Source organism: Canis aureus, chromosome 3, assembly GCF_053574225.1.
Source record: "Canis aureus isolate CA01 chromosome 3, VMU_Caureus_v.1.0, whole genome shotgun sequence".
NCBI lineage: Eukaryota > Metazoa > Chordata > Mammalia > Carnivora > Canidae > Canis > Canis aureus.
The window spans coordinates 78,263,526-78,290,430 of record NC_135613.1 but is presented as its reverse complement, the minus strand read 5'-3'; the positions used below and the strand labels follow the sequence as shown (position 1 = coordinate 78,290,430).

At 46.6% G+C, this 26,905-nt stretch overlaps 1 protein-coding gene across 4 annotated transcripts in view; it reads right to left on the bottom strand.

The window, feature by feature from the left end:
• The window catches only part of GRAMD1B (GRAM domain containing 1B), a 175,017-nt gene that overhangs the window by 122,269 nt on the left and 25,843 nt on the right, over positions 1–26,905 (bottom strand). For all 4 annotated transcript variants that reach the window (XM_077893930.1, XM_077893938.1, XM_077893923.1 and 1 more), the window contains exon 2: positions 2,876–2,953. Coding sequence is in view for 3 of the 4 variants with exons in the window: in XM_077893938.1 (XP_077750064.1) it covers positions 2,876–2,953 (78 nt within the window). In the remaining variant the exon portion in view is untranslated. The remainder of the gene's footprint in view (positions 1–2,875; positions 2,954–26,905) is intronic.

Below are 26,905 nucleotides of genomic sequence, written 5' to 3'. Positions count from 1 at the left end.
AGGGGAGTAGACTAAATGAGATCACACAAAAGCCTCCCCTGGGTAGGAAATGCCGCCATAACCAGCAGGGTGCGTTGTCCATTAAATGGGGGCCCCAGAGCAAGAAGCAGGAGCCGGCCCCCCACCACTGCTGACAATCTCCCGAGGGTCTGGATTCACGCTTGCCCCAGGCCAGGATAACACAGACCAATATCCAAAACACCCCAGAGAGTCTCTTAATTGGGTAAAAACATATTAGAGGAAGGATTAGGGGCAGAGTGTTAGGGTTTGTTCTGAACCGAGGCTGGTGATTAATTAGCACTCTGGGGACTTGTTCTCTCTAGGACAACCAACTGGATGAGAAGAGAAACAAGACTTCATTCCGAATGGCCATGGTGAACACATATCTGACCTGAGTTTCTGAGGCGAGGGGTCCATAGGGACCACCATGGGAAGCGTACTTCTGATCAGAGCTGTGTTTCCCATACTGCCCAGGGTGAGCTGATGCAAAATTATATCCGCTGTCCACCCTGAAGAGTTTATCAGGGGGTTGTCAGGGGGTCAGGGATGGGAAGGACAAGGGAAGGCATCTAGAGGACTTTTCTGCAGAAGTTTGGACTGGAAACCCTTTGTAACATTTCATTTGGTTAAGGAAGTGGGCAGAGAAGGAGCTAGAATAGAATGTATGTCCGTATACAATCCCAAAGAGCGGACAGGAGGCAGGGCTTCCTCTAGTTTACAAGCAGTCACGTCCTAGAGTAAGAGATGGAGCTGCCTTGGGAAAAAGAGTCTGCAGCTCATCACCTATTCTTCCCTCCTAGGAACACCCCGAGCAGCTGACATAATCGGAGTTGAGGAGGGGCACCTGGGTGGCTCAGTTGGTTTAAGTGTCTGCCTTCAGCTCAGGTCACAATCCTGGGATCCTGGGATCCAGCCCCAGATTGCAGCTCCCTGCTCAGTAGGGAACCTGCTTCTCCCTCTCCCTCTGCTACTCCCCCTGCTTGTGCTCACTTGCTCTGTCAAATAAAATAAAATCTTTTTTTTTTTTTTTTTTTTAAAAAGGGAGTTGAGGAGCTGCTAGTCAGAGAGCTGATAGATGAAGACCAACTACAGACATCATGACCAGAAACGGACAGGACACTCCAGGAGAGGTCTGACGCCCAAGCACAGGGAAGGGAATTGTGCCAAGGGAACTCCATGGCCCCTTCTAATTTCGAGAATAGGGTTAATGAATTCCAGAAAGCACTGAAAAGAGAGTGTAGGCCACTAGAGACAAAGGGAACTGCCATCAGATCATAACTGATTAAGCATCTTGACAAGAATGATTAGTCTTCGTCCCCTGGGGGCCCCTTGCCTCCTATCTGCTCTGTTGGAATTGATGAGCTGAACTGATACTGGAGAACCAGGGCATTACTACACAACTTCATAATGTGAAGAGATTATGTACAAGGATTCCCGAGCCGCACCCCCCCCTTGCCCAGGAGGGAATCCACTCGTGACACACCACCTAGCTTTTGCTGGAAGGTTTCCGTGGAGGAGACGGTTCAGTACTTTGCAAGGCGTATTCCCCTGAAGTCCCGCTGTAATCACAGACTTTCTTCCTTATCCTGAGCTGAAATCCTTCTCGCTATGACCTCTCTGCCTCTGGCTGTTTCTTAGGCTTTCAGATAAGATATTTCACGAGTCGAGTTATAGTCACCAAAAACCTTCTCTTTCCCAGGCTAAGCCACTTTTCCTTCAACCATCCTTATAATAATACATTATCATCTCGACCATTCTTTCTGGACTCTTCATTTATCGATACCTCTTTCCAAAGAACTGGACAGGATACACCAGATAGGGTTGAAGTAGTACCAACCAGTGAGATCTTTTTCTGTTTAATGAACGAACTCAGACTTTCAGAGATCATTTGGTCCCTTTGTCGTATCATTGACTCGTATTTTGCTGGTAAATGAACCCAAGTTCTTTTTCACATGAAGTCCTGCCAAGGGAGGCTCCCTGCAGTAATCCTACATTTGAGAAACTCTTCTAATATACAGAACATAAATATAATAGCACGTTAAAAAGAAATACTGTATCTGTGCCCACTGTTCCATCTGAAATACCAAACCTTGAGCGTATCATCCTCGATCTTCTCTATTCCTTCTCAGCTGAGTGTCTGCTGTCAGTTTGATAAATGATGTAAAAGTACCTTCTCCTTTCTCAACCGGTTTGTTGATGAAAACTGGTAAACAGAACTAGACCAAAAGCAGAGCCCCGTGGCATGCCAACCCAGACCTCTTTTTAGTTCACATCAGTCAACTTCCTCGGGCACCCGAGCTTCGCTTGAGACAGCAGACCCCTGTGCCTGCCATGCAGGGCGCTCCGTGCAGCAGAGGCCTGTGGTCCTCACACCCTGAGCATTTAGCTAGTCGGCCCTTAAGTCCTCTGGGGAGCACGCAGAGGCTTCTCCACGCTCACTGCCCCCTGCCTACCCACACTCGTTGACCTCTGATAGCACGGTCCACTCCAATCTCGGTGCTCTCTTGGCAATCGATGCCACACATGCGGTGCCAGGCCCTGCAGCTGTCCTCAGACCCCAGCCACAGCGCACCCAGCCGCTAAAGAGGGCCTCGATCCGAGTCCACCCTGAGGTCTCCCCAGCATCTCTGATTTGCCACCGGCCGCCTTTGCTCCTTGCTGATCACCAACAGCCTTGGGAAGCAGCCCCTTGGCGCTGCACCTGCTCACAACCTGGGTGAACATCCTATCTTCCTGGCGGGTCTGAGCAGAGAGGTCCAGCAGCCTCCTGTGTGCCCCCCTCCCCACCCCCCGGCCACAGTTCTCCACGGCGCTAGTGGGGCGATCGTACTCAAACACTTCACCCCATCCCCTCCCTCCTTGGGGAGGGTCTTACCTTTCTTCCCGGGCTCGAGGACTCAGGAACCTGCTTGAATCATCGTCATGGCTGCTCTGCTGGCTACTCTGTTGGCTGCTGAAGAAAGACACAGGATATGAACCGTTAATTTCTTTCTCAACCCTGGGGGAGGCCGTCTAGACTCCACAGCTTGACAAAGAAACGGGGCTTACAAAATCTAAGAGACACAAGTTCCCCCATGTAAGCTGCTACAGAGTGTACAGGCAGGCAACTGGGATGAGAAAGGACACAAATTTGGTGCAATCCCCGCCCACCACATCTGGGGCAGATCCTGACTTGTTACCTTACTCTTCCTTGGCTATGTAGTCTCAGAGAGCAAATGCTTCCAGCACTTTCTAGACTTGGGCCTCTTAATCGGCATGGCAGGGTAACAATGCCATTCTTCTTCAACCTCATTGGAGACTCTCAAGATGCAGGTACTCAGTCACCCCATGCCCCCGCCCACCCCCCCTCCTTCCACTACCGGGAGAGAGGGGAGATTTCTAGTAGGGAGAAAGACTCCATGGGGGCCGGGGTCACCAGGCCTGCCTCTCTGCTTCCTGGGAACAGGGGAAGAGTCCCTCCCCGCGATGCCCTGTAGGCAAGATGATTCTAGGGCTTTAGCTGAGAGCTCTTTAAAATGCTTACACTGAAGTTATGTGGAATCCACCCATCTTTCATCTTACTTCAGAGAAGCTGTTCAAACATCTTAATGGCACTAACTAAACATATGAACATATAATTCTTATTGTTATGAAGGAATCCAAGCATTGGATCTGTAAGTCAACCAACTATAGACCCCCAGGCCAAATCTGAAGCTCCCTGTGGGTTTTCTCTCTTACAACTCTTTGAGAGTGGTGGTTGCTTTTTTTTTTTTAAATGGTTGAGGGAAAAGTCAAAACAAGATTAACACCTCTGGATGCCTGGGTGGCTCAGCGGTTGAGCATCTGCCTTCAGCTCAGGGCGTGATCCTGAGTCCAGGATCGAGTCCCACATCGGGCTCCCTGCATGGAGCCTGCTTCTCCCTCTGCCTGTGTCCCTGCCTCTCTCTCTCTCTGAATAAATAAATAAATAAAATATATATTTAAAAAGAATAACATCTCATGACATAGAAGAATTAAATGAAATTCAAACTTCAGAGTCATGAATTAAGTTTTATTGGAATGTGGCCACAACTACTCATTTACGTATTAGCTCTGGCTGCTGTTTCGCTACAATGGCAGACTGAATAGTTAAGGCAGAGCTGAATAAGCCAGTAATGAGATCATTAGACCCACAAAGCCTAAAAATATTTATCTCACCCCTTATCCCAGCTTTGCACAGATCCCATTAATAGCAAATTCCTATTTCCATAAATGTCACCATAACTGAGGCTCCAGGATAACTCAATTGTTTCCTTGTCCTGAGGGATTGTTCAATATAAAAAAATTCAAATTTCGCCACAGAGTATATTCCTTAGACCAGATCCCTCGTAGACTGAAACTCTGAACAAAACTTGCTCTGGTGCCTCTACACTCTCAATCAAAGCAGTACCTGATTTGCTGTGGTCACAGGTATAACCATGCTCTTGTGTTCTGTTCTTTCAGCAAGAAGTTATCAAACTTAGAAGCAATGTGTATCAAGTTTTCAAACGCATATATACACAAGAAATCAGAAGAGCCTCCAATCGCCTGTCAGAACTAAAGTGTGTACACAGGCCTATCTCCTTCATTTACTCTAATCATAGCACTTTTGCTACTTGTTCACTGTGGAGGGGCTACTCATCATATCATACCCTTTGCAAGGTCTCAGAGACTTGTCTATTAAAAACTCCTTTATCAGGGGCTTCTGGGTGGCTCAGTTGATGAAGCACCTCCCTCTGGCTCAGGTCATGATCCTAGAGTCCCTGTCGAGCCCCAAATCAGACTCCCTGCTCAACAGAGAGTCTGCTTCTCCCTCTCCCTCTGCCCCTCCCCCTGCTCATGCACACACGTGCCCTCTTTCTCACACACTCTCCCTCATTCTCTCTCTCTCAAATAAATAAAATTAAATTAAATTAAATTAAAAAAAACTCCATATCACAAAACTGTGCTATCATGTTGTTGACCTGTGGGATTTCTTACCCTGGGACTAACTTGTTACAATGCATCAGACACTGTCTACTTTATGACCTGGGACACATGTTGTACTATAGTAGGCAACTGGAGTACTGTTTGGATTGATTGGAGCTCAAATTCCAGAGCAGACAGGGCGAGCATTAAGAGAAGAACACTAGGGATGCCCGGGTGGCTCAGCGGTTGAGCATCTGTCTTCGGCTCAGGGTGTGATCCTGGAGACCTGAGATCAAGTCCCACATCGGGCTCCTTGCATGGAGCCTGCTTCTCCCTCTGCCTGTATCTCTGCCTCTCTCTCTGTGTGTGTCTCTCATGAATAAATAAATAAAAACTTAAAAAAAAAAGACTGGAACACTGGTCTATACCATGGGCAGCACATGTGAGCCGAAGTAGAAGGGAAGGAGCCTGCAGCCTAGTGTTTCACACTAACAGCCAATGAGACTCAACCAACCCAAATGACTATGATCAGCATCACAGTCTCTTCCAAGAAGAGACCAGGCCTGACTGCACTGAATCTGGTTCTTCCTTTTCACCCTACCCTCTCTCTGGCAGTCAAAACTTAAAGTTAAGCTAATAAAGGGATTCCCAGAATTAAAGGACAACATACCAGGGTTTCAGAAAAATAATCCTGAGCTGCTATTAGCAGGCTGTCCCACTAGATGGCAATGCTGACTTCCAAACCAGAACCTAAGCCATTCAGCAGGTCTGAAACCAAAATAGAACCAACCTCTGGTGCCCCCTTTTGGCCTTCCCATTGCTCAGGAAGCAGTGCAGATGGTGGAGATGAAAGCGACAGTGGATCACCTTCAAACTGTTTATTGGCTCTAAATAACCAAAAAACATCAACCTGCATGCACTGAACAGATATTTATATGATGCCTTCCATGTGTACGCATGCCAACAAGAGGCAGCATCGAAGCAACGATGAAGTCTAGACTCTCGAACATGCTGCCTGGGGTTAAATCCAAGCTCCTCCACTTCCTAGTTACATGACCCTGAGCAAATGATTGATCGTCATTTTCCTTACCTACAAAAATGGGGGAGATACATGTCAGTGACAGTTCTTACCTTATAAAACTGTTGCAAAGATTAGAGGATGTTAAATAAAGAACACATGTGAAGTACGGAGAGCAGGGCCTGGTGTATGTGAGCTGCTATATATAACTGCTGTGGTTATTATGTGTAAGGCATCGTTCTGGGGCTCATGGACCATAAAGCTGAGAATCAGGTGTTAGAATCCTGCTCTCAACGTGTTTATGATCTGGAAAGTAAGAGTCAATATAAATACATTGAAAAGTAGAGAAACATAACTTTGAGAAATAAATACTAAATGCTCCCGGGACATAACATGCACCTGGGCTGGTAAAAAAAAAAAAAAAAAAAAAAAAAAAAAGGAACGAGAAGGAATTATTTCCACAGCAAGGGTTTTATCAGTGGTGCCTGGGTGGTTCAGTGGTTGAGTGTCTGCCTTTGGCTCAGGGCATGATCCCAGGGTCCTGGGATGGAGTCCTCTGCCTATGTCTCTGCCTCTCTCTCTGTGTGTCTCTCGTGAATAAATAAGGGTTTTAGCGCTGACACCTGAAATTCAGATAGACTCAGGACCAACAGAACTGGAGGAAAAGACATTCTAGTTTAGCTCCATTTACCAAACACTTTGCATATACCAGGCACTGTGCTAGGAGACCAGGACATAAAGGATGCACAAGTATTCACTGTGCGCTGTGGTGCGGCAACCCTAGAAGGATGGATGAGGTGCGGGTGGCCGACACTTCTGTTGCGGGCCTGGGGGGAACGTGTCAGAAAAGGTGAATGCTGAACAAGAGAGACTGCACATAAATCCATGTGGCCCAGGATCCCTAGGGTACACAGGATCCCTCCTCCCTTACAGATCCGAGGAGGGGCCTGACCCTCTCTCCTCCCATGTTTGCAACTGGTTTTCTAACAGTCTTAAAGAAGTGAGATGGACACCAAATCCCTCCTCCACTCAATCCCCAGGGAATAATGTTGTGGAGCAGAACTTCCCGAGATTCAGATGCTGGCTCACCCTCTCACATCAACTCGTTCCATTCTTCTCTTAAATGAGCCTTTGCAAAGGATGCAGGCCACCTGGAACCCGGACAGCTCGTCCTATTCCCTAAAGGAATCCACAGTCTTCTGATGTCACGAACAAAAGACAAACACCAGAGCAGGGTGTTCAGGGATACAGAAAGCCAGAAGGTCAAAGGCCACATCCCCAAATCTCTGTTTTTAGAGAAGACCCCAGTGGCCCTTCGGTGCCCAATCTGGGCTCCAAGCTCCAAGTCCAGAAGAACTTGTGAGGAAGTCCAGCAGAGGGCACTAACAGATAAAAATGTCAGTGAGCTAACCTTAAAAAAAACCAACATCTCTGAGCAAGGATTTGGATCTGGGCACTAGATGACTCAAAGTCCGCTTAACATCTCAAGGAAGGGAATTTGTACAGGCAAACTGTTTGCTGTTCCCCTCGCACGGCTAAAGAAGTAAATCCCTCCTCCTGTAAATGCAAGCTTCAGATAAAAATCACGGTTGAAATTAAATTTCGAAAGAGCGTGTTGCTAAGTGGGGAAGCGGCTTCTTTAAATTCCAGAATATTCCTGAGGGAAACCAGCTGAAGCAAATCAGATGATCTGTAATCCTGGTTTTATTCTCCACCAGCAAGTCAGTGTTTGGAGCTTATCCTCAAAGGTCATATTAAACCAGTAACACGGGCACAAACTGGGAAAAACACGTAATTTGAGGCCAAAGCGCACCCCGGAAGATAGAAAACCATAGACTATGACCAAGAAGCTCTGCAGGGAAGGCTAGTAAATTCCCACGATTCCCCTGGTCTCCTTTTCTCCCTCCCCCAACCCAGGACACTTGCATAAAAGTACCGGCTGAACCCACAAGCCACCAGGAAGGTGTCCTTTTGTCCTCTGGAAAGTACAGCCTCCCTGCTAGGGAGACTGTGTTTGGTTCTTTTCCTGAGTGGGTGCTTCATATGTACAAACAGCTCTTTCTCTTGCAGACAACACTAAAGAGGTCATGGACTCCTCCTAAAGCCTGGGTGGGGATGGGGGTGGGGGGAGTAGGGGAGAGTGTCAAGAGATTCAAAGGATTCACAGGTACAGGGATGGGCAAGCTGTTATTTCTAGAGCTTAATGGAAACCGTCCATGTACCTACACTACAGCTGTGCAGACTATCGAATTTCTTTGCTTTTAGTTGTAACCAGAGCAATCTAGAATGTTACCTGATGCTTACTAGAAGCTTCAAAAGACTCAGGGTGGCTTTGATTGATACACGTCTTTGATTAACAAAAATAGGAAAAAGAAACTCTTTTAGGCAGTGGATATAGTAGAAATAGGGCAGAGACACAGACCAACCTAGGTTTGCCCTAGCCTTGTTTCTTCTCATTGGCCTCTACTTTGGTCAAGTCCCTTATCTTCTTTTAGACTATTCCCCTGCCCCCCGCCCCCTACCCCACTGCCCAAAATTACAGAACAGTGCTGAGGATTAAGTTGTGAGTCAACCGATCACAGTATCTGAGTTCAGGATTTAGAGTCAGGACAACACAAGTTCTAGTCCTGACTCTGCTACTTAGCGGGATGATCCTGGATAAATTAACTTTTCTAAGTGTCAGGCATGGGTATATACCACAAACCTTAAATGATGACAGTGAGGATTAGAAATGGTAAAAGTCATCTACAGAAAGTGTCTTGGGCAATATCTGAGCTTTGGTGGGCGTACCATCAATGGCGGAGGTCAATTGTGTTCAACGCTCAGTGAGATTGGCAGATAAATATTTCGAAACATCCCATGCACAGGAGGAAGAAAAGAGACGCTTAGGGTAGTTTTGAGAGCCAGTGACCTGAATGAAAAGTAGGGTCACTGACAAAAGAGAAGGCTGAGTACTCATGCTGAATTACAGCCACCTGTGAAATGGCTCTGGCATTCTCCATTTCCGTGTAAGGAGGAAAGGTGTACCCGGGGAAGGAGGGCAGGTGGCAAAGCAGGTGAGAACGCCGCAGAATAGTTTATTTGTCATCTGGCAAATGAGTATGGGAAAGTCTAATAATAGAAAATAAGTAAACAGATGTGATTTGGGGCACTGCCAATGATCGCCAGTTTCTTATACAACATACCTGAACAGTCTCAAAACTACTTGGAAAATAGCTCTCTGGGTGAAGACTGATCATTTGTCTACAAAGTTACCGGGGCGGCATCTGTGTCATGGGTCCCATGGAAACGCACAGCAGGGTGGGTAGACCAGCAGACTCAGGGATTCAGAATTCAGCCAAATATCCTTTAACTCATTACAACACACTAATCCTTCTCTGCTTAAGAGTTCTTTTGCTTCTAAATATGCTCCTGGTTGTCTTTAAATTTAAGGAAGAAAAAAGAAGAAAGCTCTCCCTCAACTCCTTTATTTTCCCTTCCTTTCCTCCAGGACCATATTTTATTGAAAGAACACACGTTTGGTGAGCGCCAAACTTTCTCGTCAATGCCACATCAGACTAAACTGGGAGCTTCGTTATGCAGACTCTTTGGCCCTTCCCCAAAACTTGCCGTGTCAGAGTCTGAACATATCCAGGAATGTGTATTTTTTTTAAGTTTATTTTTATTTGTTTATCTAAGTACTCTCTATACCCAATGTGAGGCTGGAGCTCACGACCCCAAGATCAAGAGTTGCATGCTCTTCCGACTAAGCCAGCCAGGCGCCCACCCCAGAAATGTGTATTTTTTTAAAAGCTTCCCAGTGATGCTGGTGGGCAACTAGGATTGAGACCCACTGGACTCTACACTCACTGCCTCCACTTCCTCACCACTGACCCGTGAATAAGTTCCCTGCAATCTGAACAGCACCCTCACCCCTCTTTTCTTTCATCCACCAGGACCTCAGTTACCGTCAGGCCAAGGATAGCTGTGGCCTGTCCTAATCTTATTTGACCACCCAGGCAGGTCTGACGTCAATGATTATTCCCACTCTCCAAACTTCACCCTTCCTGCCTTCTGCAGCACCACCATCTCCTGGTTCTTGGGTTTTGTCCTACTTTTGTTTCTCTCTTTTTTTTTTGGGGGGGGGGGGACTTCATGTACTCTTCTGTGTCAGCCACTCGTTTAATAAATTACCAAATACTGACTACGTACCAGGCATTTTTGGGAAAATCGACACGGAGTATAGAGTAGTAAACAAAACAGAGATCTCCATTCTCAAGGAGTTTACATTTTGTTGGGTTCCTACCTCTTCCAGCTTTATGCCAGGAGAACCTGAGTTTGTGAACCTCTACTTATCAAAATACTGTGCAATAATATTATATATTCATAGGAGATGATTTATAACTCTCACCAGATTCTCAGATAGGCCTGTGACCCACAGAAAAATCCACAGTAATAACGTCTCTGGGGAATCTCATCCACACCTAAGCCTTCAGCTATGATGGATATACTGGTGACTCCCAAAGATAGCAGGGCAGAGAACTGAGCTGCCGCTAGTCACATGCGGCTATTTAAATTTAAATTAATTAAAATTTCAGTTCCTTAGTCATACCAGTCATATTTCAAGTACTCAATAACTACATGTGGCCATTTGCTTCCATATTAGTGCAGATAGAGAACATGTAAAGTTTAATCAGACAGCACAGAGGTTTCCAGATCAGACCTAGGATTTGAGTTCCAGCTTTGCCACTGCTCACCTGAGTAACTCAGAGCAGCCTATTTACTTCTCTCTACATTCCTGTCACCTCAACTGTTAGGTTGTAAATAACTCCGGACAACCGTCTTGAGGATGGAACAGGTTAACTACTATAAGGCACATAACAAGAGGCTGGGCAAATAATAAGGCCCCAAGAAATGGGGGTTACCATCCCCCCATTTAATGTTGTTTTAATGCAATGTTACTATCATATATTTGCATCAGCACTGAACTCTCTGGAGTCCAACATGAATCCCAAGCTGAACACAGCCAATCCTGAATTCACCATCTTTTTTTCTTTTTTCTCCCCTCCTGGGACCGGACAAGTAAGGATTCATTCCAACTTAGTGTTAAAAAGTAAAGCCACATGTCCACAATGGCAACCACTGAAACCAAGTTCCAAGCTCCCCCAGGAATGGGGAGCCTTACTTGCTCAGTCAGAAATTCCGCTGAGCGGCACCCATGAGGTCAAGTCGCATGGGCCTCTTCATCCCCCAAATCTGCATGAGATCCCCTCCCTTTCCCCTTGGACGAGGCGGCCTGGCCTCAATTAATATTTTCTTTCGCTAAGGACTGCTCACTCCGCCCGCCTTCCTAGAGACACCTTTCATTTTGTGCAACTTCTCAGAGCTGCTCCACTTGCTAGATAGAATGCTGCGCGCTTCAGGACCGAAGTAATAAAGCCAATTAGATGTTCAGGTCTCGGCTGAAGATTTTCAGCATACATGCTGCCGAAGTGAGCACTTGGTTGATGTTTTGGTTTTTTTTTTAAACTCGAGAGGCACCTCCACCTCAATTTCACTGCAAGTGCTGCAGATTCTGCAGATTTCACCTGACACCCCGCAGGTCCGACCTGTTCCCCATTCATCACTCCTCGGCCACTGTCTTGCTCAAGCTCTCATCACTCCTCCCAGGGATTACTTTAACAGGCTCCTAATGGTTTTCCTCTTGCCAATCTGGCCCCCCTCCAGTCTATCCTGGACACTGATGGTCCTCCTGAAATGCAGACTTGATTGCATCTCTTCTTTAGGCTTAAATGTCCCACAGACTTCCCATAATTTCAGAACCAAGTTCAAACCCCTTAGTTTAGCGAGAAAAGCCCTAATAAGCTGCCTGCTGTCTGCCCATGCCCACTCCCAGGATCCCAGGTCTGGACAGGGCCTCCCGGGGCCTGGTATATACTTCTCTGCACTCTCTGATTTGCTTCATTCATCCCATCTCGATTAAGCCTGAGGGCTCTTGAGTTTTTTAGATTGCCAGCATTCCAATCTTGACCCATCTTCTAACTACTCCATTTTGACCTCTTTAAAATGGGAATGACAAAACATACATACATACATACATACATACATACATACATAAAATGGGGATGACAAGTGTTTTCTTCATTGAAGTGTTGTAAAAATTAATAGCCATAAATGCTTAGGAAGGGATCTGGAATCGGGCTACTCAATCTCATAGCTGTCATGATCTTTCAAAAGCAGCACCTTCTAAGGGACATCTTCCTCGATGACCACGGCCCACACTGTGGTCCTACATCACCCTGCCCTACCTTTTACCCCCAAAATTAGCACACTCCTTGGGATACAATAATTAAGGACTCAACTCCCTATGCTTTCAACCACACTGTCACTTACTCAAAACCAAAGATCCTATTTTATGTTTCATTTCCACTCAACACTCCTGCCACTCCAGAAAGATCCTCTGCTGGCAAGTTCTCTTAAGTCCATACAGATGACACCCTCTCTCCAGATTACCACCCACCTCCAAATGTTCATCAACATGTTCTGAACGCCGGTGTTGAGTACCCTGGGCCCTATTCAGGGTGAAAAGCATGGTCTGTGACCTCAAGGAGCTTCTAACAGATTGTGTTAGGCGCTGGTGCTCTAGAGATACCAACTTGAACTAGACATTCATTTCCAAAGAAAGTAGCAACTGTTAAGAAAACCTTTCTAATGCCAACCCTCCTCTGCCCGACCCCTTGCCAATGTTATGCTCCAACTCGCAGTTATCCAACATGATGATGACGATGAAGACATACTTCCTGCCTCACAGGGCCTCCATCGGAGGGTGGGCAGGAAAGAATGTAGTTCTCCAACTAGACGCTAGGAGCAAAAAATCAATAGAAAAGGATTTTGAGGGGGGCCTGGGTGGATCAGTGGTTGAGTGTCTGCCTTAGGCTTAGGTCGTGATCCCAGAGTCCTGGGATCAAGTACTGCATCAGGCTCCTCACAGGGAACCTGCTTCTCCCTCTGCCTGTGTCTCTGCCTCTCTCTGTGTCTCTCATGAATAAATAAATAAAATCTTAAAGAAAAAAAGATTTTGAGGTCCAAGGCTACAACTTTTTTGTTTCTTTCTTTCTGAATTGCCTGAGTTTCAATCAATGTACATGCCCATCCTTGGCTCTTGTGAATACAGATAATCAAGCGTTACTGGGGGGGAGGGGCAGAGAAAAACACTAATTCTTTTCTCTAATGCTCTGTTCTGAGGTATTTTTCACAAAGTGTAAAGGTTCCCTGACCCACCATAAAATTCCAGGCCTTTCACTACACACAATTAAAATAATTATACTCACCCCATTATATTCTTCAAATGGCTTCTGCAGAAAGAGGGCAAGAGAGCTTGTGAGCTTGTGTCAGCTCAAATGTTCTTGGTCACTCTTAAGGAACACACCACTTTTCTCTAGCTCCCACACCCTTGTAGCTTCCTTGGCCTCAAGCATTACTTTGCTTCACAGCAAAATCTTAGGCCCTCTTAAGAGAAACAAACAAATTAACCAGGTCATTTAGTGGTAAACCTTTCATCAGTGTTAACTGTGACCAACTAAGATGCTTCCCAGAACTTGTAGTCTCTGATGACTTGTCAAGGCCCTAGGTAGGGGAGTCTCACAGGCCAGCATCCCCCACCCTTCAGGCTCCTGTGCCACCTCCCTGCCTTTAGGACATCTTTTGCTTCCTAATCCAGAGCCTTGATACTGGAGAACAAAGTAGGAAGATGCATAGATTTCTCAACCCAACGCAAACCAGATGGCATTCCGTCCACAGATAACCCCAAAACCTTACTTAAAATTTTTTTGGTAGTCTCTACACCCAACGTGAAGCTCAAACTCACACAACCCTGAGATCAACAGTCATGTGCTCTACCAACTGAGCCAGCCAGGCAATCCCCCAAAACCTTATTTTGACAACCACCTTGATCCTGGTTCCTTCATCTAAACTTCAAAATGAGGAGTTAAATCCCTTCTCCATGGACTTCCCCTCACAGGGGCAAGTCCAGAGACATTCCCAGGACAGGCAGAGAGCCCCACACCGAGAACCTTTAAACCAAATCCCCAACTATCATGATTTGGAAAGATATCTTTCTGATATCTGACTAAACACTATCTCCTAGTTAATTTGTGGGTTTTTTTTTTTTTTGAGAGAGAGGATGTGTGCATGCATGAGAGAGTACACATGTGAAAAGAAGGGGGAAGGGTAGAAGGGGGGGAGAGAGAGAGAGAATCCCAAGTAGGCTCCATGCTGAGTGCAGAGCCCATTGTGGGGCTCTATCTCACGACCCTGAGATCATGACCTGAGTCGAAATCAAGAGTAGGGCGCCTAACCAACTGAGCCATCCATGCTCCCTGTGTGTGTGTGTGTGCGTGTATTTTAATCAAAGGTACATAACTACGGGGATCCCTGGGTGGCTCAGCGGTTTGGCGCCCGCCTTCGGCCCAGGGCATGATCCTGGAGTCCTGGGATCGAGTCCCGCATGGGGCTCCCTGCATGGAGCCTGCTTCTCCCTCTGCCTCTGTCTCTGCCTCTCTCTGTTTCTCATGAATAAATAAATAAAATCTTTAAAAAAAATTTTTTTTAAAAAGGCACATAACTACCATTCAGAACTTCAGGTCCACATCTAATGACATGCCTCAAACTCTCTACAGTCACTCTTCACCTAAAACACTCTAAACAATGTTTTAGGTTATCTTATTACCAAAAAATGCTATGTGGCTTCTATCAGACTTCTGGAAATGCTGGAAACACCTAAAGGAACCCCTCCCTCCAAGAAACCACTAACTTTAGTCATCAATACCCAAACTGCTGTTTGCTTGACCTCTTCTTGGTTTCCCTTCTACCAACCTCTGAAAAGTTGTCGCTAGAGTTCTGCCCAGCAGTCCCTTCTCTTCTCTACACGTTCTCCCCCCACCATCTCATCCAAATCCATGCCTTCAACAACCCACATATTGTCCCAAGCCCACCTGTTCTACCAAGCACCAGGTTCCCTGAATCCAAATGCATGGAAGGCATCACCAAACCCTGCCTCCCAAGAGCCCTCTCAGCATATAACCCCCCCCCCCACTTCTCCCACCAAGGAACTTTACCTGCCTTCCTTAGCTCACCTACCTGCACCTCCATCCATCTACTTAGTTGTCCAGACAAGGAAACTCAGAAGCAGTTGTGGCAGTTCCTTCTCGTCCGCTCCCTACCTCCCATCAGCCACAGAGTTCTGCGGCTCCTACCTCTACGTATCTTTTATACACATCCCTCCTTCCTTTTCCTACTGTCCTGGCCCCCTGGACCAACGACGGGTATCAGACTATGTAAGAATCACCTGCCACTTTTGTAGAGATAGGTTCCCACCCCATCTCTTTCCCTGGATTCTAATGCAGAGGTTCTGGGCTGGGGCCTAAAGAATTTTTAACACACATCCCAGGTGTGCAAACTACCAAAGTCCCTACCTTATTGAAATGGCCCTTAGAGGTGCCTGGGTGGCTCAGCTGGCTAAGTGTCCAACTCTTTTTTTTTTTTTTTTTAAGATTTTATTTATTTATTTGAGAGAGAGAGAGAGTACGAGCAGGTGGATGGAAGAGGCAGAGGGAAAAGCAGACTCCCTGCTGAGTGGGGAGCTGGACATGGGGCTCAATCCCAGGACCCCGGGATCATGACCTCAGCTGAAGGCAAATGCTTAACCGATGGAGCCACCCAGGCTCCCCAAGCGTCTAATTCTTGAATTCAGCTCAGGTCATGATCTCAGGGTCATGAAATCAAGCCTGGCATCTAGTTTGGTGCCGAGAGTGGAGCCTGCTTAAGATTCTCTCTCCCTCTCCCTCTGCTCCAACCACTCCTCTTGCCACTCTCTCTTGAGTACACATGCATCACACACTCTTTCTCTAAAAATTAAAAATAAGTAAATCTTTGAAATGGCCCCTTAACTGAGCTGATAAGTGTTTAACAACCAGGGAGGAGGAAACAGGTGTGCATCATTAGCCAATTTCTGTGTTGCAAAGATTCTGGGCCTGGCCAATTTCAAGCTAACATCACAGCTGGGGAGCAACGTGCACAACTGGCTGATGCTCGCCGGCCCTAGCATGGCCCCAGTACAAGATGCCTGGACTACCCTACGTTATTGTCTAAATCAGGGCTAAAGGCGCCTCTTCCCAGGTTAAAACCCTTTCAAGTTTCCCCCTAACGCCCTACAAGATAGTCCAAGGTGCTTGCCTCGTACACAGGCCTTGAAACATGAAACCAGTCTCCTCTTCCCAACTTCTCAACTTCCCCTACAGAGAGCTCCACCTAAGCCGCTAATGTGCAGCTGACATAGAATCACTTGTGTTCCCCGAATAAACCAGGCTCACTCACTCCTCCCAACTGTGTTCATTGTCCCCTCTGCATTAAATGTGTCTTCTGCATGACCTCACACCTCAATCACTGCACCTTCCACTTGGCCACTGAGTCCCATACCACGCAGAAGCCTGGCTGCCTCTTCCCTCTGACATAGTCAAGGCCCAATTCACTATTTTTTTTTCCTCCTAGACCCAGAGCTCTCCATCCTGTGAGCCACAAATCTAAGCCTGAGAAGTTAGCACTAGTGATACCGGCAGCTCTGCCCTTACCTTGGGGATACCCTATTGGCTGCCTGAGAAAAAAATCTTTAGGGCAAATACTCGCTACTTTTTTCAGTGTGTTCAAGACACTGCGTTCTAATATGTTGTATTTAATACTAACAATAAAGGTCCACAGGAGCGATGCTTTCTGGTCTACAAAGTGCCTCCACGCACATTCTTACATCTGATCTTTCCAACCTCATAAAGTAAGAATGTAAATACTCTGATCGCTGTTTTAAAGATGAAGAAAAGGAGCAGTGGCTCAGTGGGTTAAGTGTCTGCCTTCAGGCCCATCAGCGTCCTGGGATCGAGCTGCATCAGGATCCCTGCTCAGGGGGGGGTCTGCTTCTCCCTCTCCCTCTGCCCTTCCCCTGCTTGTGCTCTCTTTCTCTAATAAATAAATAAAATAAAATAAAGGTGAAGAAAATAAGGGTTTATAGGGGGACCTGACCCGTCAAAGAGCAAAGCAGTGATAAGCTAAGGAAAACAGGGTTTCGGTACAGGTGACCTGCCCCTGAATTCTTCCTTCTATCCCCTTGAGTACAGGACAATGTTGGCCTTGGCTTTCACTTAAAGCTGGGAAGGGGTGGGTGGCAGGAACCACCGACCTGAGGGATGAGAGTGAGGGGGATCTGAATTGCAGGCGAAGAAGGGAGCCTGGGAGGAGTGTGTGTTCCTTGTGATAAAACCATCAACAGTCTGCCCTGCAGGAGGCAGCGCTCGGCCACAAAGCAAGAACATCTGGGAAGTTTCAGGCAACAAAAATACTGAGATGAGAACCGACAAGAGAATAGTCTAACATATAGAGTTATGTACACTACGCTATAGACATGAAGCTAATACAACATTGTGTGTCAACTATACTTCAATTAAAAAAAAAAAAAAAGGTGACAAGCATTTGCCCAGACCAGTCAACAGGTGCTGATGTGAAATGGCACGGGTTGCCAGGTAATGGCACCTGCCATGAGGTCACAAGGCCACAAGTGAAACCACAGAAATAAACAAGTTTTTGAACAACGTATGCCTAGAGAAGAGCAGAGCTGTCTCAACAACCAGCTGCTGAAAAAAGGCCATAGGGAAGCCAAACAAGACAGAGCAAGGTGTGTAGGGACAGGGGAAGACTTCCTCGAGCTAGAGCCAGGCCTGGGGAGACTTCTAGGAGGCCTGTGAAGGGCTGGCCAGAAGCCCAATGGGGGAGCCTCGGGAAAGGAGAGGCCAGTGCCATCATCCCCTGCAGGTGTGAGGGCAGGACAGGGGAGGGACAGGCCAGCACAGAGCAGGAGCAGGAGGCCTGGTGCCCTGGGGGCCACTTCACAGAAGTTTAGGAAGCCATCCTGGTGGCCGTGCCAACTTGGTCCTACCGCCAGCTGCAGCAGAAGTAGCCTGATTCAGGAGCCAACCTGCAATAGCTTGGGGCACCTGATTCCCCAGAAATCGCCAGCGAACACCCACAAGAGCATTTCGGAAGCCCAAGAAAAGGTGCCATGCGTCTATTTTACTTCTTTAAAGACCAAGTCCATTTAAGAATAAATATGTTTTCAAGATGTTTTATGACTACAGCTTCCCAACTGGTAGCTAATTTTGTCACCACCTGTTTCCCTCTAGTTAACAAAAATCAAAGGAGTGCTGGAAGTAACGAAGTAGGGAAGATACAGAAAGCCTTGTGTTGGGGCACCTGGGTGGCTCAGTCAGTTAAGCATCTGTCTAAGGCTCAGGTCATGATTCCAGGGGTCCTGGGATGGAGTCCCGTGTCATCAGGCTCCCTGCTCAGTGGGGAGTCTGCTTCTCCTTCTCCCTCTGTCCCTTCTCCCTGTTGAAGCTTGCTCTCTCTCAAATAAAATTCTTAAAAAAGTAAGGAAAGCCTTGTGTCCTGCCCCCAAAAAGCCAAGGGGAGAGGAGAGGTTGATGCATCTGGAAAGCAGGAATGCTTATTGTCCCAAAAAGCACATGAAGGAGGGGATAGTTACCCAGAAACTCTGTCACAGACAAACTGCCCCATGGACGGCCCCTGAAGCTCAAGGACAGACCACAGACTGTGTTGTTTAAGAGTTCTTTCAGCTTGCCTGCCTCCCCCTTCCCGGGCTCATACCCAGCCCCATCCATCCCCCATCCAACTCCACTGGCCCTCCCTCTTGCGGGGGGGGGGGGGGGACTGGTTTATGGTGAAATCATTATCTTGGTTTTTTCCAATCAGAAGAAATAACAGTCCTAATGAAGCACTTTGGCCATTTGGCAACTCACAGAGAGCCCTCAGGGGCCTGGGGAAGAAACAGCACTGACGGGACCTACAGGCGGGACATGTGAGTTAACAGCCGGCTCTGGGTCCCCAGGTGCCATTTCTCACATGGGACATGTCATCTTATCTTCCACCCCAAGCACATTGACAACGTTCTGATAAGGTACACACTCGTGGGCACTTCTTATTAGCCAGAAGGCAAAATACTGGGTAATTTAAGACACTGAACAAAAGAAAACAGAAACTGAGGGACACCTGGGTGGCTCAGTGGTTGAGTGTGTGCCTTCAGCTCAGGGCATGATCCTGGGGTCCTGGGATCGAGTCCTGCATCGGGCTCCCTGCATGGAGCCTGCTTCTCCCTCTGCCTGTGTCTCTGCCTCTCTCTCTGGGTCTCTCATGAATAAACAAAATCGGAAGGAAGGAAGGAAGGAAGGAAGGAAGGAAGGAAGGAAGGAAGGAAGGAAGGAAGGAAGGAAGGAAGGAAAAGAAAAAAAAGAAAGAAAGAAAGAAAGAAAGAAAGAAAGAAAGAAAGAAAGAAAGAAAACAAGTTAAATCATCCACAAGTCTTTTATTTTTGTTTTGAGAATGTTAATGAAACACACACAATCACACTCCTGCCCTCTCTCCAACTGGCCCTCTTCAAGGTCAACTCTAGGACCCACCCACACGGAGGAGGGTGCAAAAGAGATTTTGAGGATCCCCAAAGTAGATGATTCATTCACTCAAGACTCATCCAAAGAACACTTCGCATGGCGATCTGCCAACAGAGAAAGGATGAGAGAGCAGACTTTGGGTGGGCCAGGTGCCGTGCTAGGAGGCAGGAGAGCAAAGTGCCCCAGGACCTCGCCCTACCCTCACGAATCTTGAAGTACGCTTAGGAATGAAGCTTAAAGTATAAAGAGAAGTATGAATCACCAAAACGCTCTATCACAGAGGAAGGGGAAACTAGCACGTGCCGAATGCCTACAATAAGCATTTTTCACATACCATCTCACTTCAAAGTCGGTACTCGAGGAAAGTAACATGCTTTTTTATTCCAACTCCATTCTGTTCTTTATTTCTCCATTTCTTTATATCAAGAGTAGCCATGTGCCCTCTTCTGTTACCAAACACCCCAATGCGCCCTGACTCCAAGGGCTGATCACTGTGACTATAACTCAACGATGCCTGAAGCCCCCCAGGTGCCTTCTCCACACCCTCTGTGTTGCTCCGCTGGGCCAGGAGCATTAGGTGATCATTCCCACACCTCACTGGCTAAGGAGAACTGACTCAGAGTTGGGGGAATAAGGGGCGCAAGGTCCTCTCGCGTTCTCTAACTGCCCATCTGCAGAGCGGAACCCTAGACGTATCTCACCTATACATAGAGACCCTGCGTGTTCTTATTCCTCAAAGTTCTCTATCTTTTCTGATCTTCACTCACATTTCAGCAGTAAATGGGGTAGGGGTGCACCACCATAAGCAAGGAAAACCCCTGGCCTCTCAAGGTTTCCTTACGCAGAACACCATTCAACCTCACAACCAAGAAACCGAAATGCTTCTAGCTCTTCTTTATGTCCATTTGCTTCTCAGGGTGTCCTGAGTGAGGTGGAACGCAACAGGGAGCCCCCATTCCTGAGCTTGGACTGACAGGCAGCCCCATCTGGAGGTTAAGTTGGAGCTGGTGGTGCCCAATTGCCCCATGAGGGCGAATATTCACCCAGCGCGGGCTCAGATCATTTTTTATTTCATCGTACTTGAAAGTGTTGAGGCTACCCACCTTTTTTCACTTTCCTTTCACTTCCCAACCCCTCAAACAGGTGATCCCCTGCCCCCACCCCCACCACCTGCCCTGCCAGCTGCAGCTACTCCTCTCTGCTCACTTCCTCACTCAGGCTCCCATCTGGATTGCTTTACACAAACTGTCCTCTCATCAAATGTCACCAAAGACCGCCTAGTGGCCTCTTTCCAATCTCCTTTCTTTCTGACATTTCTACAGCATTTGAAATGACTCCTCCCTCTTGGGGGAAAAAATAATAGTACTCTACCCTTGGCTTAATTTTAATAGTACTTAGTGACATCACACCTCTCATTCAACAAGTACTTGTGGAGCATCTACTGTGTGCCAGGCTCCACGTGAGGGAACACCAAGATGAAAGAGGAAAAAAATACATTCTGTCCTCAAGTTTACTCTCTAAATGAAGAGTCTTTCCATCGAGTGATGAGATTACATACAATAAGCTAATCTCTTTGAGGAGGGTGGGATGGGAAAGGTGTCTGTACAAAGTACACTACCTACACATGAGAAAAACCACTCAGGGCTACATGGGACTCTGGACAGGGCTTCACAGAGGAGGACACATTTGAGATGACAGTAAAGACAAGTCAAACGTTACTAGGCAAAAAAAAAACAAAAACAAAAAAAAATGTTACAAGGCAGACCATGTTCTATGGAGAGAAATCAGCGCATGCCCACAAAGACTTGATGAGAGCGTCTTATGCTTAGTCAAGGGCCTCAGGCTCACGCTGTGGGAGATGAAGGAGGGGCTCAGGATGGGAAGAGATGAATGCGGACAGGTAAGCCAAGTCTGAACACAGCCAAGTCTGCAACACAGCCAAGTCTATGTGTCCCAGAAGTGGATTAAATGTCATCCTGCAGGTGATGAGGGAGGCACTGAAGACTTGTAGAGAGAGGCGTGTTTGTTTATCCAAAGAAAGCAGAGGATTAAGAGGGAGGCCTATAGGAAGCCCTGTCAAAAGAGCAGAGAGGATGAAGGCTCAAGCTAAGGAAGGAGAACCCCTGAGGGAGAGATTTAGGAGGTGCCTGACTGACTACAGGTGGTGGGAGAAGGCCAGAGAGAGAGAATCTAGAATGTCCTGGCCCTCTGCTTGCCCGCACCCGAAGGCAGTGCTGTGTTCTTCTCTGGCATCCCCACCACTCTGCATCGTGCAGAACACATGTGAGGCGAGTAATGAATACCTGTGACTAGTTCAGCAGTCCCACCTTCCTCACCTAACGGTACGATAGGTCTACAGCGAACCTTCCGTAGGCCTTGTGCCCAGAGTGAGAGTGGAAGGCTGCTAAGGTGGGTTGCGGAAAGACTTTGGGGCACTCCAACTGGGTTCTCCAAAGCATCCATATACACTCATCCTGGAGTCAAGCACAAAGTCACACTCCCATCTATTAAAAATAAACACATGGGAAACAGAGCACAAGTCCAGGAGAGCAGTCGCACCGGACTGAGCTCAGAAGTCGGGGTCCAGCTCTGGTTCTGCCACTGACCGGGCAGGACACAGAGCAAGGAGCATCACCATCCTGGACCTCAGCAAGGCTGTCTGTCACATGAACTGAGTGTGCTGGACCATCCCCGAGGCCCCTCTGGACTTAAAAGTGCACAGAAGTTCAGTAAGATTTTAAGAAATCTTCCCAGAGAAGCTAAGTCATTGGCAGAGAAGGGATTGTGTGAACTGAACCAGGAGGGAGAGGCGGCGGCCCTGACTGGGCCCAGTGGGGAGAAGAGAAAGATCAGCAACCCAAGAACAACTGTAGCTTAGGTCCCCGGAAAGGCAATTCACAGGCACAGAGCCACATGTGACTTCCTGGCTCACTTTCTGCACTCTCTTTGTGATCCCTGCTTCCTTTTACTTTTTTTTTTTTTAAGATTTTATTTATTTATTCATGAGAGACAGAGAGAGAGAGAGAGAGAGAGAGAGAGGCAGAGGGAGAAGCAGGCTCCATGCAGGGAGCCCGACGTGGGACTCCATCTCAGGTCTCCAGGATCAGGCCCTGGGCTGAAGGTGGCACTAAACTGCTGAGCCACCCGGGCTGCCCTCCTTGTACTTTTTTCTGTTTTTTTAAGATTTTATTTATTTATTGGACAGAGAGAGAGAGAGAGAGAGACCAAGTAGGCTGAGCAGCAGGCAGAGGGAGGAGAAGCAGGCTCCCAGCTGAGCAGAGAGCCCGACGTAGGACTCGATCCCAGGACCCTGGCATCATGACCTGAGCTAGCAGCAGATGTTTAACCGACTGAGCCACCCAGGCGCCCTCTTGCTTCCTTTCATCGTTACTGTTTCCAGCTTATCACTTTATCAGAGTCTATAATTCTTATAATAAAATTGTGCCCCAAGCCTTATACAAGAAGGGGCCTGAAAGAGGATCCTAATTTTTTCCCCCTCCAGAAAAGGAAACTAAAGCAAGAAGAGACACATAAAAAACCACAGAGATATTTAATGACATAACAAAAAATGAAACTCAAGTTGGCCTACTCAGAGCACAGCTCTGCCCACAACATCACGTGGCCATTCAGATACAGAAATATGCACCCCCAGAGCATGGAGAGAAAGTATCTTGCTTTTTTTTTCTTGGACCTTCGGTGCCTTTTTTTTTTTTTTATGAGAGAGGCAGAGACAGAGGCAGAGGGAGAAGCAGGCTCCCTGCAGGGAGCCCGATGCGGGACTCGATCCTAGGACCCCGGGATCACACTTTGAGCCAAAGGCAGATGGCTCAACCACTGAGCCACCCAGGCGTCCCAGACATTTGGTGCTCTTGGCTCTTGCTCATAACAAGGATAACTACTAATAGCTGTTCATTCCACCAAATGCTCGTGTCATGCATGTGCTGTTGGCGAGTGTTTACTAAGCACCAGCTCTGCTCTAACCACTGGAGACACGCTAGTTGGCAGGGCCCCTACTCTTAAGAACCACACAGTTTTGTGGTTTAGCAGCAGGGATGCAGAGGTGAGAGACAGATCAACACAACAACAAAAAAGTTCAAAAATAGTACAAAGACAATAAAATTGGGAAGTGAGGAGTCTCAAGAAAGCAAAAAAAAAAAATGTTAAAGTCCCTTCGATAAAAAGTAGCAGTTATTCAAGCCGACTTGAGTCCACGCTGCTCACCACAGACCATACGACCTGACCATCTGGCACATACTGAGTGACCAGTAATTTGCAATGACAAGTGTTCGCAGAACTAATGACTGATTGAATGTGAATATATCATCAGAAGGGTCTCGCCAGTATTTTTAATTTGGAGACTTTTTAATTTGGAAGGCAATTCAGAAGAAGATTCTAGTGAATTCTGTTTTGATTTTATATCATCCTAATGAATCTCTAGCTCATCATAAGGGAAACATAGATTATAGCTTAATCAATATTTTTTCCTGTCATTCTATATCTACTGTGATGAAACGGACTTAAACATTTCTTTTCCTACTTTCCTAAATATCAAATATAGCTCTTACGTGGTACATATTCAAAACAGTATTTACCACTGATGTCAACAGGGATATAACATAACACAAGTGCTCATAAAATATTCAGATATAACAAGTTAAAATAGTCTCAAAATACAAGAATCGCATGTACCTAGGTCCACAATTACATTTTCACAAAAGACAGAATAAGCATCAATGCAGAGTACACACAAAGCCAATCCTGATCTCACAAATGCCTCGTATCCCAAAGATGGTCTTTGTATCTTACCTTGGCTCTTTTTTATAAGATCTTCTCATTTTTCTCAAAGTTCTCACTCTATATCTCCTCCCTAGCACCAACAGCATCTTCTCTCCTAATTACACCTCATATCAAAGAATGTCATTCATTTCAAACTCAGAAGACAACCCACTCATTTGGACAGAGCTCTCCGCAAGGCCTATTACAGTCCTGATGAAGGTGAAATCCAAGATTCATGAAGCTGTATCACGGGAAACTCAGCACCTCGGCAAGACAGGCACATCATCCCCTCGGCTGCTTACTTGCTCCCCTCGCTCTCCCATGAGAAGGGGGATCAGGGTCCAGAAGTACACCAGGAAATCCTAAGACCACAGAGGCTGCCCTCCTTGATCACCCATAGCCCTAACCACCCTCTGGACCACTCTACTTTTCCAGGTCTGCCAACCCCAAGTGACTCAGCAAAGGTGCTGCAATGACAAACAGCCACAAGTCCCAGGGCCTGCCCTTCAGATCAGATAAGCTTGGCACCAGTATGAAAATGACACCAATATGAAAACGCTTCTTTCCCTTAAATGAAAAAGGAAGAGAAAGAAGTCATGAGAACATGAGCACCAATCATGTATCAGGCCCTTAGAGTCATGTCTTACCTTTATTTCAACTCCACACCAAACTACAAGGTAGGTGTTACCATGATGCCCTCTTTATGTTGGAGGAAACTGATAGTGCAAAGCAGCCGGAGGGAAGAAAGCTTGCTCCAGGCTGGAACTTTAGGGAGGCAGGCTGGAAATTGCTACTGGAATAAAAGTTGAAGGCAGCCACTGGGAAGTCATCGACACTGAGGAATGGTGTCAGCCTGGGCAGTTAGCACAGTCTTTTGCAAAGACGAACAGCCTTGGAAGCGGGAGAAACACATTCTATGTCTCAGCTGTCCCCAGGCCCTCTCAAATTCACCATCGGTAGCCACCTGTGACTCTGGATCCTCCATCACTCAGCTCCAGCTGGGCTTACCCTGGACTGCTCTAGAATGGGGCAGGCCAAGTCTCTTCATCTCCCGGGGGTGGATGGATCTAAACCAACTGCTAACATCAAGATAAGTATCCTATTCAATAAGCAAGTTAGAATTTCTTGCTGATAAGAGCAGAGTCACCGTCCCATGGCCTAGGGACACTTCACCTACCTTATGGATATCCAGGGTGAAAAACTATGTAATTCACACACATAGATACATATAGAATATTTATATACATACGAAATGCCCAATATATTTGTTTTTATAAGTTTGTTTACTTATTCATTCATTTATTCTCTGATACCCATCCACTGAACCTGGACAGGTATGTTTGGTCCTAACTGCATGCTGTCAACTGTTTTTTCTCAACCCTCTGAGACACTACTGAGCTGATTAAGGCAGTGAAAGTGAATTATTTCTAGACAGCACCCGTCACCCAGGGGGTCCTAAGCTAGTAGGCAAGTGGGCACAGGTGCTCTAGGACTCTATGCTTTCCATGACTGTGAGGACTAAGGTCAGGAAAAGGCAGAAATAATAATCCAAAATTATTAAATAAAATTAAAATATAAAAATTATATTTATATATATTTATATATATTATAAAATATAAAATTAAAATTAAAATCCTAACTTTGGAATCCTTTGCATCAAAGGTCTGAGAAGTAAAACAGAACTTCTGTTTCCCCTGCCCATCCTCTGCTAGAGAAAGCCAAAGGGAAGTTCAGTGTTCCTGTGTTCCTCAGAAAAGAGAAGAGAAGCGGGCCAGGTTACCCCAGGTCCATGGCTGGGATTTCCAGTCAGCAAAGCATGAGCCACCCTTGTCTATTCCAGGAAATGAATGAGCGAGGCTTTAGGGTGACAGTAAATTGCTTCTGTTCTCCTAAGGGAAAATGTCCATCCAATTCCATTTACAAAGGAAGGTCTTCTGCTAGAGAGGGTGTCCTTCACAATAAGATCTGGCCAGTCACCAGGATGACCAAATGCAACAGTTCCAGCCGCCCTCTCCTTGGATGCACCTGCTACATTTTTAGATTTCACATTTATTTGCTTTATTCACATTGACTGACTAATAGGTGCTCAATTAAAACTGACAGTTGAACAGATAAATGGATGGACAATAAATAAACTAGACCAAATCCTTCAAGAGCAGAGGCCAGCCGAAGCCCAGGGGCTAGCACACAGCAGCCAAGCTGTAAGGGTGTGTGGAATTTGAAAGCTCCGCACCCTGGCAGCCTGTTTAACGTGTCCCACAAGGGGAAGTAAAAATCCAGCCCAGGATTTTGACAGGAGCTGCTGCTTTAACAGAACAGAGGTCCGGTCGGTGAAACAGTGGCTTATATAATCTTTGGTCTCTATTTTCCATTTCTTATGGATTTTAATTACCTACATTGTCAGCACACACATAGAAAACCTCAATATGAGGTTAGGTATGTATGTATATTGTACAGTATCGAAAAAGGCCTGAATTAAACATGACACGACAACCTGTTTGAGTCAGGATTCCATCATTACTTAGTTGTATGGATGTGGGCATGTGTCAGGGTTTCCATTTCCTTAAAGGCCAAGGACACAGTCGTTAGTTACATCTGCCCCCCGGGATGCAGGAGCAAATGAGGCATGGGATCGCCAGGCCCGAAGCATGTGATTGGAGGCTCCATGTGTGCCAGGAACTGCGGTATGTGTTGGGGCAAATGCAAAGAATCCTTATAC